The sequence below is a fragment of the Chanodichthys erythropterus genome, chromosome 1, assembly GCF_024489055.1.
Source record: "Chanodichthys erythropterus isolate Z2021 chromosome 1, ASM2448905v1, whole genome shotgun sequence".
Taxonomy (NCBI): Eukaryota; Metazoa; Chordata; class Actinopteri; order Cypriniformes; family Xenocyprididae; genus Chanodichthys; species Chanodichthys erythropterus.
Window position 1 is genome coordinate 29,048,099 of NC_090221.1, and position 14,489 is coordinate 29,062,587.

The 14,489-nt window shown below is 36.2% G+C and overlaps 2 protein-coding genes across 2 annotated transcripts; one reads left to right on the forward strand and one right to left on the reverse strand.

Annotated features, from left to right (window-relative positions):
• Nucleotides 1-1,198: 1,198 nt before the first annotated feature.
• si:dkey-27i16.2 (regulator of cell cycle RGCC-like) lies at nt 1,199-5,711 on the reverse strand. Its single transcript, XM_067382821.1, has 5 exons — nt 5,249-5,711; nt 4,944-5,072; nt 4,289-4,369; nt 3,286-3,348; nt 1,199-1,619 (listed from the first exon to the last, which is right to left on the reverse strand). The coding sequence occupies exons 1-5, from the start codon at nt 5,268-5,270 to the stop codon at nt 1,612-1,614; spliced, it is 303 nt and encodes a 100-aa protein (XP_067238922.1). The 5' UTR covers nt 5,271-5,711; the 3' UTR covers nt 1,199-1,611.
• A 584-nt stretch (nt 5,712-6,295) lies between these two features.
• Nucleotides 6,296-10,217, forward strand: pcdh20 (protocadherin 20). The gene is made up of 2 exons (XM_067382834.1): nt 6,296-6,369; nt 7,474-10,217. The coding sequence occupies exons 1-2, from the start codon at nt 6,346-6,348 to the stop codon at nt 9,943-9,945; spliced, it is 2,496 nt and encodes an 831-aa protein (XP_067238935.1). The 5' UTR covers nt 6,296-6,345; the 3' UTR covers nt 9,946-10,217.
• The last annotated feature ends 4,272 nt before the right edge of the window (nt 10,218-14,489 follow it).

Here is a 14,489-nt window from a genome sequence, read left to right on the forward strand (position 1 = left end):
AAAGATACAGTACAACAGAAATCAGTATCATGTCTCATGCAATCGCTCAATCAGTGTTTAAACCACAAAAAGACATTGCTTGTAAGCAATTTCATGTAAAAAAAAAAAAAAGCCATGCAGGCTTAGTGACCAAGTTAGTCATCTAGAAAAATTATCTCCAGAAAGCAGCATTTTGACTGATTTATTCACTATTTATTGTATTTTTACTTTTCCTGTTCTTTAAAATGTTATGTATTTTTGAATAAATCTGTCATGTATGACAGCCACCATTTTAATGTTTATATTTAAAAGGTACAATGTGTACATTTTAGGAGGATCTATTGACAGAAATGCAATATAATATACATAACTATGTTTTCAGTGCTGTATAAAGACCTTACATAATAAACTGTTGTTTTTATTACCTTAGAATGAGCCAATTCTATCTACATACACCACGGGTCTCCTTACATGCCATTTTGCGCTGGCATGTTTCTACAGTAGCCCTAAATGGACAAACTGCTCTACAGAGTGCATTTGCTTGACTGGCTACTCTCTTCTGTCTCAGACAACAACATTTTTGTCCTGTGTTGGCCACCATAGCTTATATATATTGCAATTTAAACCTCACCGCTAGATGCTGCTAAAATGTACACACTGCACCTTTAAAAAAACAAGTAGAAACAGAATTAAGCCATTAAAAATGTATTACTATAACATTATTATATATTAAAAAAAAAAAAAACTTCCTTGTGTATAATTTAAATTTAAGTGATGTACCAACTGGGATTCCCATAGTTTACAGCATTAGTTGCATTTTTTACAGCATTTTTTTCCTTATAAGGAAATTTGGCATGTACTGTACCGAATATATGCCCCAATTAATTGATATTAAATCGAAGTCAATCACAAGCTTGTGAATCGAAATCACATTAAATCCTGAAATTTGTCAATGCCCAGCTCTAGTTTATAGTTAATTAGGTGAATATTGCAATATTGTTATATTTCAATGTAAAATCAAGTCAAATTAAAAATGTTTTGTCTAAATAAATTAATTTTATTTAGATTTTTTGCACTGACTTGATTTTCATGACAAATAAGCTCTTTTTTTTTGACAGACATACCCAATTACCCTAAATAATTATGATGTAGTTATTCCCTACATAAAATGCTTTTAGTTCCTGATATAAGAAATGAAGAAAACAATTAAAAACCATTTCATACATTTTTATTGCAAAAACCTTTTATTAAAAAAAATATTTACAAGGTAAAATTAACATAACAATACACATTTTAACACTGATATTTTTACAATCTTTATAAAAAATTTAAAAACTAGCTATTTATCAACAAGTCTTCATAACTTAAAAGAAATTGTGCTTTTCATATAAAATATGAAATTATTTATAAAATAAAATATCTAGTGAGAAACTTGGAAGTTTGTCCAAACAGTCTTGACAAATTACAAAGACACTGTGAGCTCTATTTCATTAGTGAAGGGAGGAAAAAGAAGCTGTTTTCTTCATCATAATATCCTTGTGTGAAGGCAGAGATTGCGGTTTTCTAAATGCCAGCTCTTCAGGTGCTCAGCGCACGTGGTCCGTCCTCTCTGATCACGTGTGTCCTGTCAGCTCACATCTCTGTCAGACAGATAAGATTGTGACAGCATGGGTCAGGGGAGTGAGGTATCATGGATTTGCAGTCTGGGGAGTTATGATTCATGACTGTCACTCCACTGATAGCGGAGCATGATGGGAGTGAGCGCTGTTAAACCACTGGCCTTTTGTTAGTAATTTGGCAATAGGCAGATTAACATTATCGCACTGATGAACATTTTACTTGTATTTGTCAAGAATGATGTTATAATAGATTGTCGGTCTATCACTGAGCACAATGTGACAAACAAGATAATGGGTGTTGGTGTGTAATGCCAATTGTTTTCTGTTACATTATCTACTAATAGGTAACATATCCAGTTATATGGCAGAGACATATGAAAGTAACTCTATAGTTCCCTTGGGCACTGAGGTTTGTTATCGCACACTTGCGGTTGGGCAAGCATACTTTACACCAAGAATGATAACGTTCTGATTTATTCGAAACGCACTGCTGTTTTGTCGTCTACCACTTTAAATGCTCAAACGCTTTAAAATCTGGTGGATTCTGATTGGCTGTAATTTTTTTTATTGTTCATTAGCTAGAAAAAAAATGCTCTGAAAGTGATTTCAACAATATAATTTCTCTGTGCTGTTATAGTTGTGATGTGGACTCTGCTATTCTTTTATATTTAGAATGATTTTTAAAACTATATCTTTATTGTTATCGTTATAGTTATCATCCTCAGTGTGAACAGGCCGTAAGTATGGAAGCTTGTTCTGCCATGAAATAAAAAATAAAAAAGGTAATTGCGATTTTTTTATCTTACAATTTCTCGCAACTTTTTTCTCGCAATTCTGAGTTTATATCTCATAATTCTGACTTTATATCACGCAATTCTGACTTTATATCGACTCTATATATTTTTTCTCAGAATTGCGAGATATAAACTCAGAATTGCATGATATAAAGTCAGAATTGTGAGTTATAAAGTCAGAATTGTGAGTTATAAAGTCAGAATTGTGCATGTTAAAAACTCGCAATTATGAGAAAAAAGTTGTAAGTGCAACTTTATATCTCACAATTCTGACTTTATATCACGCAATTCTGACTTTTATATTTTTAATTTAGTGGCGAGAACAAGCTTCCATATTTAAGGGTGTTTTGATCTAGATTAATAAAATTCTACATTCTGATTAATTGTAAATATCATGATGCCACACGCCATGCTTTCAAAAAATACACTCTTGCGGAAAAAAAGTTCCAATGAGGTTCTATAGAGAAATTAAAAAACTCTAAAAAGAGTTTTAAAAGAAACAAAAAAGTTATATTTAAGGAGAAAAATTCCTAAACTTTAACCAGTAATTTCGATATTTGGTAACACTTTACAATAAGGTTTCATGAGTTAACATTAGTTAACTACTTTAGTTGACATGAAATAAGAATTAACAACACTTCTACAGTATTTATTAATATTAGTTCATGTTCATTTTAACATATGTTTACGTATGTATTGTCTCCTAAAATTAAAAATTAATTTAAACAAAATTAATTCATTACAACTAAATACATTAAATAAACCGCATAAAAGCACTCCTGATGGACTCATTTGAAGTTTTATATAGAAACTTTTCTTCTAAAGAGTGATAAAGTTGCATTTTCAATTTTAATATAACATTTGACTTAAATGCAACCAAGCTGTTTTTATACCTGCAAGCTCTCTATCCAGGTTATCAATGAAGCTCTGTAGGTCGCTGGTGTCCCCGAGCCTTGCTGTAAAGAGCAGAGAGAGAGACAGAAGACGTGAGCACACTGGAATGCTACAGACTCCGTGGAAATGCAGCGAAGTGCACTGGCATTTCCTGTGGAACATTCCAGCCAGAAAGAAATGCGACCCTCTGAATTACGTAAAGCAAAACAATAGAGAGGGTGAAATTCTCTATGCATAAAAAAATGCCACATTTTCAAATGGTTTTAAAAAGATTATAATAAACCAAGGGCATAGGTTTGAATTCGACATTGGTAGGCAGTTATTTCATAAAAGCTCTTATTTCAGTGTCGTTGTTAATTTGGTGGATATTTCAGCAAAAAGTTGGCATTCAGTCTAACAGCAGAAAGTAAAGAAGGTTTTAAACACTTGCGTTCCTTGAATGAGTGGAGTTTCCTAACATACTATTTACTATAGCTGACCCATTTCAGGTGTGAACGAAATTACAATCAGAGCTATAGAAATGTATCTTCATCTTATTTATGCTTACTTGTAAAAGAGGTCGTTAATCTCAGTGAGACCCTGGGCAATTAAAAGTTAAATAAATGCCACAAGACACAATTTGACAACAGTGGTTATATATAAATATAATTGTTTGATCAAAATTATTGCTGGATATTGTTGTAGGGACATGTCCCCAGACTCCCTACTAAATTTTATTCCCTTAAAATTAATAAAAAATTATAAAACCCAACAAAATTAGTAAAACGCATGCATATAGATCATCCTAAACTGAGTGATTGAGTCTCTATCGTATTATCATATTCAATTCCATCATGCATTTTGTAGCCAGATATGTAGCATCAAAGCAGTACAATCCACAAACAAAGACTACAATAAGATGGGTAGAAACAGCACACAGCGGTTAGAGCCATGGGAGGAAAAGCCATTAAGGCTTGTTTAGTAAATGTAATGGCTATCTGCTGGGAGTCGTTATGTTAATACCTTTTTGTGCCGTGGTCATGCTTGCAATGTTGAGCTCTTCTTGACTTGCATTTAAACTGTTTACCAGTGAAGCCTCACTACCTGAAAAGAGAGAAAAGGATTAATGTGTGCCTCATACACGTGAATGCAAGTGAACTACAGGGCGGTTGAGGTGCTAAAGGGTATTGATATCACAAGAATAAAGCTTTCGTAAGATCAAAGGTTAACTAATACATTTATTCTTTTACATAATCTATGAATCACAAAGCAAAGCCCTAGAAAGTGTCTGTGTGGGTCGGGTCAGGTTGTAATGTCTTTGAAAGGGGCAAGACTGTCCACAGATGTGAGCTACAGTAACAATAAAGACAATGTTTTGTTTTTCAAAAGTTCACAATTTTTCTTTTATGTTTAAAGCTAGTCTGTGTTAATTATAATTAGCTATTAAAGCTATTGAAGTCTATGGAATGTCCTCATTTAGAACGTGGGTGTGTGTTTGATAAAAGCAGAAAATACTATTATCTTTTGTACTAAAAAAGTTTCTTTAGATAAAGAGTGGTGATAGAGAAATATGAGGAAACCATCTACTATATTTTAAGTAGGCTAGTACATGAAAAGACATCCCTCTCTGTATGTAAAGTATGTATGTACATTCGAGTTTACCAGGTAGTGTACTTACAATAGTCTGAATCGTCTCCATCACTCAATCCTGTGTGTCTCTTCACATCTCTCAGCACATTTTCAGAGCTCAACTGCTTCACAACATCATTAAACTCCTGCAGCAAGTCTCCCAGCTCCAAATCCAACTCTAATACAATAATTGCAGAGCCAAATACTGAGAAATCATTTTACACTATTTATGACTGATGTCTACTTGACTGTAAATAAATAAAATGAATAAACTCAAATAAATCTACTCTCCTTAATATATACATCACATTTGAAATAATGTGGCATGTGAAATTTTATACAAGAAAAGCTTACCAGAAGTATTTGCTGTACACATCCTGTGGTTTTCTGTGAATAGTCCTGTGAACTGATTCTCAAATTAATGCGGTGGGTTCTCGCATACGTATTTATATAGACTCCACCCAGCACACGGTTTTGTCTCCTTGGTCACGGTAAACTTTGGTATGGGTGAAATTTCCCCCGACGCCTACACATAACGTCACATGCGGAACGAGAGAAAGAATATTTCCGACCACTCCAGTCTACTACCCCAGTTTTAGAGCACAGTTATGGACCTTTAAGAATTTCCCAAATGCAGTTCCTCTTTAAGTGCTAATTATTTGTGCTACTATAACTAGACGAATCTTTCTGTCATTTCTTTATGACAGTGGCTGTCAAGTTACCACAGCTGGCAATTATTTTGGCGGAAACTGATGTTACTGTGGTGTTTTTGTAAGGGCTGTTATCATTCTTATATTCATTGTAGCCAACTTTTTAATATTTTATGCATATCACCTTTTTTGTGGCTTTTCATTTTTCAGTAGTTTTATCATACACCATAAAAAAAAATGATGCTGACTTACAAAATATTAATATAATAGACCTATTAAACTATGTGGCTAGAGTAGCTGAGAGACATCAGATAAAGTGATATCACTGGTGCCCTCATGATGGCGTCACTGAGACAGATGAGCCAAATGTCAACATAGCAGTAATACAAATATAACAGTGCATTTTTGTTTTGAATTAATTATAGTTCAAATTTCATTTTGTTCAGAAAAGCAAAACTGAACGTCAACAACTGAAAAGAAAAGCTATAACTACTATAATCTCTCTTATTATCATTTTGAGAGTATATATTATTATAAAGCATTACAGAGTCCTTAGTGTTGAATGGGGAAAAATCCTTAACCGCGACTCATCTATCATTAAAACGCATTCGCCCAGAAAAACATCCCGTCAGACCAGTATTTTCCCTTTCAGCCAATGGCTGAATAATCGTGTTAATCTAGAGCTGCTCACCTGTAGCACAGGTACGGTGATATTTCCGCCCCGACGCATTTCACGCGAGTTCTTCTCATGCTCACAGAGCTCAACATGTTCTTGAAGAATGGACCGCTCAACACCACCACATGATGAACTGGACTATACTACAGGTCAGTGTCATGTACAGTAGCCTACATTACTCGGTATTATTCTTATATTTCCAGAAAGAATAATTTCCACGTATTTTGGCGTTGAACGCCAAGTCTGTCAGGCGTTACACTATGGTAAAGTCCACAGTAGTCAGTCAGTCAGTCTGCATTCAGTGTGCAGTAGCTATATCAGGTGAGGTTTTTGTTTGTTAATATTGTTTCATATTTCATTTGTTAGTTTCAAATAGACAGACTGGATACATGGAAATGTTTAAAGGGTCAAAGTCTATAGCCTACTCAAAAATGTGCTGCTGGCACTTTCCAAAAATTGGTGTACCATTACTTTTTTCTTCTTTTTTTTTTCAAAAAAAAAAGCAAAAAAAAGGCATAAATCCCATGTTTGTTTGTTTTAAGAGAGCTATGTTAGATATTATGTATTTATTATATATCATGCAGTTTTCAAGCTTAACTATTCAACACTGTTAGTAGTTATAATATTAAAAACGATTGTAAACATAATTAATTAATGGGGAAATAAATGCTTATCAAGCATAAATTTGCTGCCGAACTCTTTAAGCCCCTTCTAAGTGAAAATATGCCATCCTGCTATTTCCTTTAGAATGTTTAACCTTGAATGTTTAATGTTTATTTCGAGTAGGCATATATATTAAATCATAAAATTTACTGTAAATACAATATAGTCAAAAATGACAAACCTTTTATAATTATATTAATTATGTTTTATATAATTTGATTTAATAAAATAATTAACTTGTGGAAGAAGATGATTTTCTGAAATGTAAGCACCTAAATTCACTGATTCATTGTTGGGGGATACATTCATTTTTAAGAATTCAAGACCTATTTTGTGGCCTGTTCATGGAAAGTATGCAGGCATTTGGCAAGCTTAGTTCAGATTATATATTCTAAAGTTAAATCTCTGGCTGCTGGAACATATAAGTCTACAATAAAGCCTGTGCAAAAACGCATTCAACAGCAGAAAAAAAGACTGGCTTGGTGGTTAAGGATTACACACTTAACTCCAGAGTCAGAGTGGTTAAACTTTTATATGGAAAGAAGGGTGTTGCTTTCTTCCAAGTAGTAATCCTTTCTCTTTTTTTGTAGTGGGTGCTTCTCTTGGCATCTGCAGGGCAAATCCAAAGCCATGCACTTCGTTTCACCATCCTGGAGGAGCAAGAAGCAGGCATTAAGATCGGAAGTCTAAGCAGGAACTACTCGGCTCCATACCAGCTCTTCGATGAGTACATCAGAGTGGACGAAAGCACAGGGGATCTGTTCACTAAAAAGCACATAGACAGAGAGACCTTGTGTCCGTCACATCAGGATAGGGACTGTACTTTTTCAAACACTGCAGTCGTGAGTCATTCTGAATTTGTGCTGATAACAATTGTTGTGGATGATATTAATGACAACGCTCCTATTTTTGAAAGGGATGAGATTCATATACGCATACCTGAAGATGCATCAAATGGGACGGGTTTTCCACTGGATGACCAAGCCCATGATAAGGACTTTGCCAACAATGGCTTGATACATTACTATTTAGAAGGCTCCGATGGCTTTTTTGGCATCAGACAAGATGGGTATGAACTTGAGCTGGTGGTACAAAGAAAACTGGACCGGGAAACTCAAGAAAACCACTTCTTGGTTCTTGTAGCAGTAGATGGAGGTTCAGTGCCACTTAGCGCTACAGCTATTCTCAATGTAACTGTAACCGATGTTAATGACAATTGCCCAGAGTTTGACGCTGATAGCCCTATCACAGCCATTGTGCCAGGATTAGGAATCAAGGGCACTGCGGTGGCACAGCTTAAAGCCACAGACAAAGACCTGGGCCAAAATGCCCAGATCACATTCTCCTTCAGCCGTCAGATATCAGACAGGGCCAAAACGCTCTTTCACATGGATGGACTTACAGGCCTGATCAGCTTAGCTGTTGACGTGGAGGTTGACAGTCCTGAGGAGCACGTGTTGAAAGTCTTTGCGAATAGCCCACTTTGCCCCCCTGCTCAAACTCAGGTAACCATATACATTCAGCCAGTGACGAGTCCAGAGCCGACCATAAAGATCAGGTTTGTCGCAGAGAATAAAAACCAAGTGATCGTGTTACAAGAGAACGAGCCCCCCACTGTCTTGGCCCTCTTGGAGTTAGAAGACACCTCTAGTGATAAAGGTACTCTGTCCTTAGAAGCAGACAGCATGCCATTTTCTTTGAAACCAAAAGCAGGCAGCTTTTTGCTTTTAACATCAAAACCTCTAGATTTTGAGATGTGCAGCGAGTATGATGTTACAGTTGTTATTTCTGATCCTCACGGCACACGCCTGCACGGAAGGAAAGTGATCAAAGTTGTGGTTGAAGATGTGAATGATAATGCCCCAATGTTTGATCAAACACACTATGAAAAGGACATCAAGGAGAACAACATTCCTGGTGTGTTTCTGCTGCAAGTCCAGGCTACCGACGCAGACAGTCATCAGTTTGGCAAAGTAAGGTACAGGCTTACAAATGGGGGACCTTTCATAATTCACGAAGAGACGGGTGTGATTTCGGTAGCAGAGTCTTTGGATAGAGAACAGCAGGACGGATACCAACTGACTGTTCTGGCCCGGGACGGCGGCGATCCTTCTCAGAAGGGCTCTGCTATTGTGTCCATAAACGTACTGGATCTGAATGACAATCCACCGGCCTTTTCAACCCCACATTTCTATTTCTTTGTGTCTGAGAGCCTTCCACGACTTTCCCAAGTTGGGAAAGTCACAGTAAGCGATACTGATGAAGGAGACAACGGCAAAATAGTGGATGTGCGGATTTTAAATGAAAAGGTCCCTTTTGCCATAGACCTGGCGCAAGGATCAATCCGCAGCACTGGTGAAGTCGATCGTGAGAAGCAGGACCGCTATGAGCTTCTGGTTTTAGCCACAGATGGCGGCAGACCGGCTCTTTCCACTACGGTGAAAATGACCGTTTTTGTTGAGGATGTCAATGATAATCAACCCAAGGTCCTTCTTCCTAGCAGCAACCTCTCCTGTCAGACAATATCTCCAGCCACCCGAGCAGGGAGCATGATAACAAAGATCTACGCCATTGATGAGGACTCAGGAATGAATTCGGACATCACTTACCAAATTGTTGCAAGTGAACCGGCTCTCCATAGCCCCTTCCAGATTGACCAGCACTCAGGAAACATCACCCTGGTCCAGCATCTGCGCAGCGAGGATTACGGCATGCACCACCTCTTCGTAGTCATTCGCGATGGAGGAAAGCCAGACCCGCTGCAGACCACCGTGTGGGTCAACCTGCTGGTCAACGAAACTCGGGAAAAATGTCACGTGAACGCCGTGCCAGAATACCTGCCGGCGACACTGCCACCTCCGATGCCGCTCAAAGACTGCAGAGGTGAATCAAATGCCTGGCTTGTTTTTTTTCTCAGTGGCCTGGCACTTATGCTCATATCAGGCTGTGTTCTTCTGGCAGTTGTAGTGATGATTATGAAGCACAAACACACAAAAAGGAAAGTGAAAAAAAAGAATGCATGGGAAACTGGAAATCTCTGTGAACTGAAGCCTTTGAACTAAAGCAAGGGCTTTGCAGATATACCAGTTATGTATAAAAGTATGACAAAAGTTTTGATAACCTGTAAATAGTATTCTTTGATTTTTGGTTAGCATTATACTTCTCGATTAGAATTATAATAGTAATATCATAGTACGACTAGAATAAATAAAACTAAATATATTAGTATGAGTTCATTAGTTTGGCCTACTATGTCTGAGATACTTGCTTCCTTTTCCCAGGATGATGTGTTTTTACCTTATGCAAATTTAAGCGTAATAGATAAATATAAAGATTGTTGCACTTAAGGACTGTGTTCTGTTTATTCTTAGTCAGCAATGGTGTGACATTGATTGAAGTGAAATGAAAATATTTACAGGTGCAGTCTTGCAGGAAGAAAAATGCACTTGTTTGGATTGTTCTCATGTTTCTCCTCTTCATGTCGCCGTGAGTTTATGAGAGGTTGTGTTGATGCCTGCAGTCTGCAATCAGAACCATTGTCTAGATCATGAAACAATATAACCGTTTTTATCTGTTATGCTGATTTAAACCATTGACTACAAATTCTAGTTCATGTTCAACAAAGGCCAAATAACATTTTAGGCATTGTTTTAGTCATCACAGCTTTCTCAAATCTTGGCAGTATAGTTAATTAAATCCATAATGCTGGTTGATGTTAATGAAATGAACACAGAAGGCTGAATAAATATACATTATAGGATAAAGAAGCATTACCATTGGGATACATTGAGATGTTCTTGAGAGTGAGCTTGCCCACGTGGAAAAAACCTATATAAACGTATATGTTTCAATATAGGTTTTGATATAGGTTTTTAATATATGTGACATATATAAAATTGGCCGTTTTCCTATATTATATGTACATATATGCACACATATATATGTTCACATATATATACACATATATACACACATATATATATATACACACATACTATATGTACACATAATATAGGAAAACAGCCAATTTTATATGTGTCACATATATTAAAAACCTATATCAAAACCTATATTGAAACATATACATTTATATAGGTTTTTTCCACGTGGGACCAATTTCACGTGTTTGCACATACTTAAGTTCTTGCATAATTTTTTTGCCTTGATAATAGAAAATATGAGCTAGGCATCATGTATGACAGTCAAAAATTAGATATGAACTACAAAATGACCAGATCCTGCCATTAGCTATATAGAAGACATATCTTGTATGTATAGGGCTTATATGTGGATATGAAGAAGCAATACAGGAGACCTATATTTCCTGTATGCACATATATGCACCTCAATTTTGCCTATATGTGCATATACACTGCATATAGGTTTCATATATGCGCATATATCCACATATAGGTTCTTTCCATGTGGGTGACCTTCGTCCTTGATAACTTTCAGGCTTACACATTATAAAACGGCCACTTTTCCAGTCAATTCCTGATGGATAAAATCAAGTCCTTCCCCTTTTTTCTGTGAATGTAATGTTTCACTCAGAAATATGTCACATTAAGGATGCAAAATGTGGGGATTGTCCAAATTAAAGTAGAGTAAAGGTTAAAGTAGATTCATCGAAATTCAAATATCCTCTAATGCCCTATCTCTAAGCATACAATCAACAAATGTTTTTTTATGGTGACTAACAGTGCATGCGGTTTAAATACTGTTTGATAGCTAATGCTATGGAGAAACCTCCTGAGAAAGGTTATGAAAATCTCAATACCCGTGGGTTTTCTAACTGCCAACAGTCCCTTTCTCCCATTCAGGAGGTACAGAGATGCATTAAACATGCATGGAATGAGGAAACTGTAAATGATTGTATTTTGAATGCAGGTGATTTGGACACAAACAGAGATGAAAGACATTGTCTTACAAGCACCACATGAAATCTTGAAAGAAAACTACAGAATACAACAGAAAACACTACAATCATACTGTGACAAAGAAACAGTTCCCAAGAAGTGTAGCAGACATGACAGGGTTTTGTCAGTGACAAAAAAACAAAAGGCATGTTTGGGCAGGATGGATGTATGAAGGTGGAATGGGAAAGCACTTCCCGAATAGCTAAGAAGATATGAGAACTTAATCTTGTAAATGAAAATAAAAACTTCCGCATACAGGTTAGAAAAATGCTTCACAGATTATTCTCAAATTACATCAATATCCGTTGCTGCTCCTCTTCCTTATACGCCCCAATCTGTTTTTCATCCTTCCACTTTTTATGCCCACTGTCAAATAGCTGAATAGCATGTTAAATACTTTTTACTGTTTGTACACATTTGATCTGCCCTCAGTAAGTATTAATAGATCAAATGAGCCCACAGGACAACATATCTTCCAAAAGCAGAAAATGTTACTTACCTGCAAACAATAAAAACAGAATCATCTCTCATTTAATGTTCTAAATAAATGAGTCAATAGAAAGATTTACTATGTTTCTGTGTTGGGAAAGGTTGATTGATATCAAATGGTATTACCATAGTACTGAATGATTACCATTTAGCCTACTATTTTTTTTTTTTTTTTTTTTTTTGGTATATTTCAGGTCTTTACCTCAACATATTTCAAAAACAATATGACACTGCCATAGTATACAAAAAATAGCACCGTGTCTGGTACTAATTAACTCACATTCACACAAGTTAATATGTTATGGCCTCAGAATGCTATGATGTTCTGTTGTTGCCACAACAAAACTATGTGAACAGTGGAATGAACACTTTTCAATAACGCAAAAGAATGAATTTCACTAACATTGATGATTGTTTGTTTTTTCACTAGCATTTGCTATATATTCTAATCAGTGCTGGTAGTAACTGATTACATGTAATCTAGATTACATTACATTTTAAAATACTCATAATCCGACTATAGTTACTTTTTATTGGTTACATGATTATGTTATTCTCACAGTGGCAATAAATTATTCATAATTCATTGATTCTACCTACATTTTATTTTCTACTTATACTAAAGTTCTTCCAGGTTCATGGAATAATTGCACACATAGACCAGATACTAGTCATGTGACTATCACTGAATACTGAGACACACCATCTGATCACTGCATTTACAGAAATCATTTTCACTTTTAACAAGTGTTTTGGGCCCCTGCCACTTTGATCGCAAAAGTGAAAGTGCCCTTTGTGGTTGCATCGCGGTGCCCCCACATTCCCATTAAGCTACTGTTCCTGTTGACAGTCCTCATGCATTAAAATGATGTCGTATTTGCAATGCTTTGACAGTTCTCTGTAGATCCCGCCTTCTCACAAGCCACAATTGGTCAATTATGTACAATGCCTGCACGCTATTGGTCAAATTACTTTTCAAATACTACCTTCAGCAAGTATGAAAACAAAACTGGGACATTTAGGCAATTTAGAAATCCTGACCAGGACATGTCCGGAAAAAGGATACATTGGTCACCCTACTAGAACAATGTTTTGTTTACTTGTGCACTTAAATTACCCTAAACATTTCCAACAATGTTTAAATGCAGAGAAATCAGCTATTTTAACCACGACACGGATGTTCTGACGTAGAACCCGGAAGCGCTGCACTGTGTTTACTATGTGAATAGCATAGGAGACTGACACAGAAAAGAAGATATTGTTGAATAAAGTTGTTATTTTTGTTTGTTTTTTGCACACAAAAGATATTCTTGTCGTTTCATAACATTAAGGTTGAATCACTGTAGTCACATGTACTATTTTAATGATGTCTTCACTACCTTTCTGGGCCTTGAAAGTGGTAATAATGTTGCAGTCTATCGGAGGCCAGATAGCTCATGGATTTCATCAAAAATATCTCAATTTGTGTTCTGAAGAAGAATGAAGGTCTTACAGGTTTGGAACGACATGAGGGTGAGTAATTAATGATAGAATTTTTATTTTTTGTGTGAAATTTGATGTTTATCTGCTTACCCCCAGCGCATCCAAGTTGTAGGTGACTTTTTTTCTTCAGTAGAACACAAATGATAATTTTTAACTGCAACCGCTGCCGTCTGTCAGTCAAATAATGGGAGTGGATGGGGACTTCTGCTATAAGAGTAAATAAAACTTCCATAGACAAATCCAAATTAACCACTGCGGCTCGTGACGACACAATGATGTCATAAGACACGAAATGAACGGTTTGTGCGAGAAACCTAACAGTATTTATATAATTTTTTACCTCTAAAACACCACTATGTCCAACTGTGTTCAGCATTCGCTTAGTGATGTCTGATCGCGCTCTGACAGCCGAAGTGATGTCTTGCACTCATTGAAGTATATGCGCGAGACATCAATGCCGTTGTCAGAGCGCAATCAGACATCACTAACCGAATGCTGAACGCACAACATAGTGGAGTTTTACAGGTAAAAAATTATATAAATACTGTTAGGTTTCTCACACAAACCGATTGTTTCGTGACTTAGGACATCAATGTGTCGTCACGAGCCGCAGGGTTTAATTTGGATTTGTCTAAGCAAGTTTTATTTACTCTTATAGTAGAAGTTCCCATTCACTCTCATTATTTGACTGACAGACGGCAGCGGTTGCAGTTAAAAAT

What these genes read in the sequence shown, in the direction of transcription:
- si:dkey-27i16.2 (XM_067382821.1), bottom strand. Translation starts at nt 5,270, where the DNA reads ATGTGTACAGCAAATACTTCTG. An exon ending in TGGAGACGATTCAGACTATT is followed by an intron (nt 4,370 to 4,943) that starts GTAAGTACACTA and finishes CTCTCTTTTCAG; the next exon opens with GTAGTGAGGCTTCACTGGTA. An exon ending in CATGACCACGGCACAAAAAG is followed by an intron (nt 3,349 to 4,288) that starts GTATTAACATAA and finishes TGCTCTTTACAG; the next exon opens with CAAGGCTCGGGGACACCAGC.
- pcdh20 (XM_067382834.1), top strand. Translation starts at nt 6,346, where the DNA reads ATGATGAACTGGACTATACTACAG. An exon ending in TGAACTGGACTATACTACAG is followed by an intron (nt 6,370 to 7,473) that starts GTCAGTGTCATG and finishes CTTTTTTTGTAG; the next exon opens with TGGGTGCTTCTCTTGGCATC.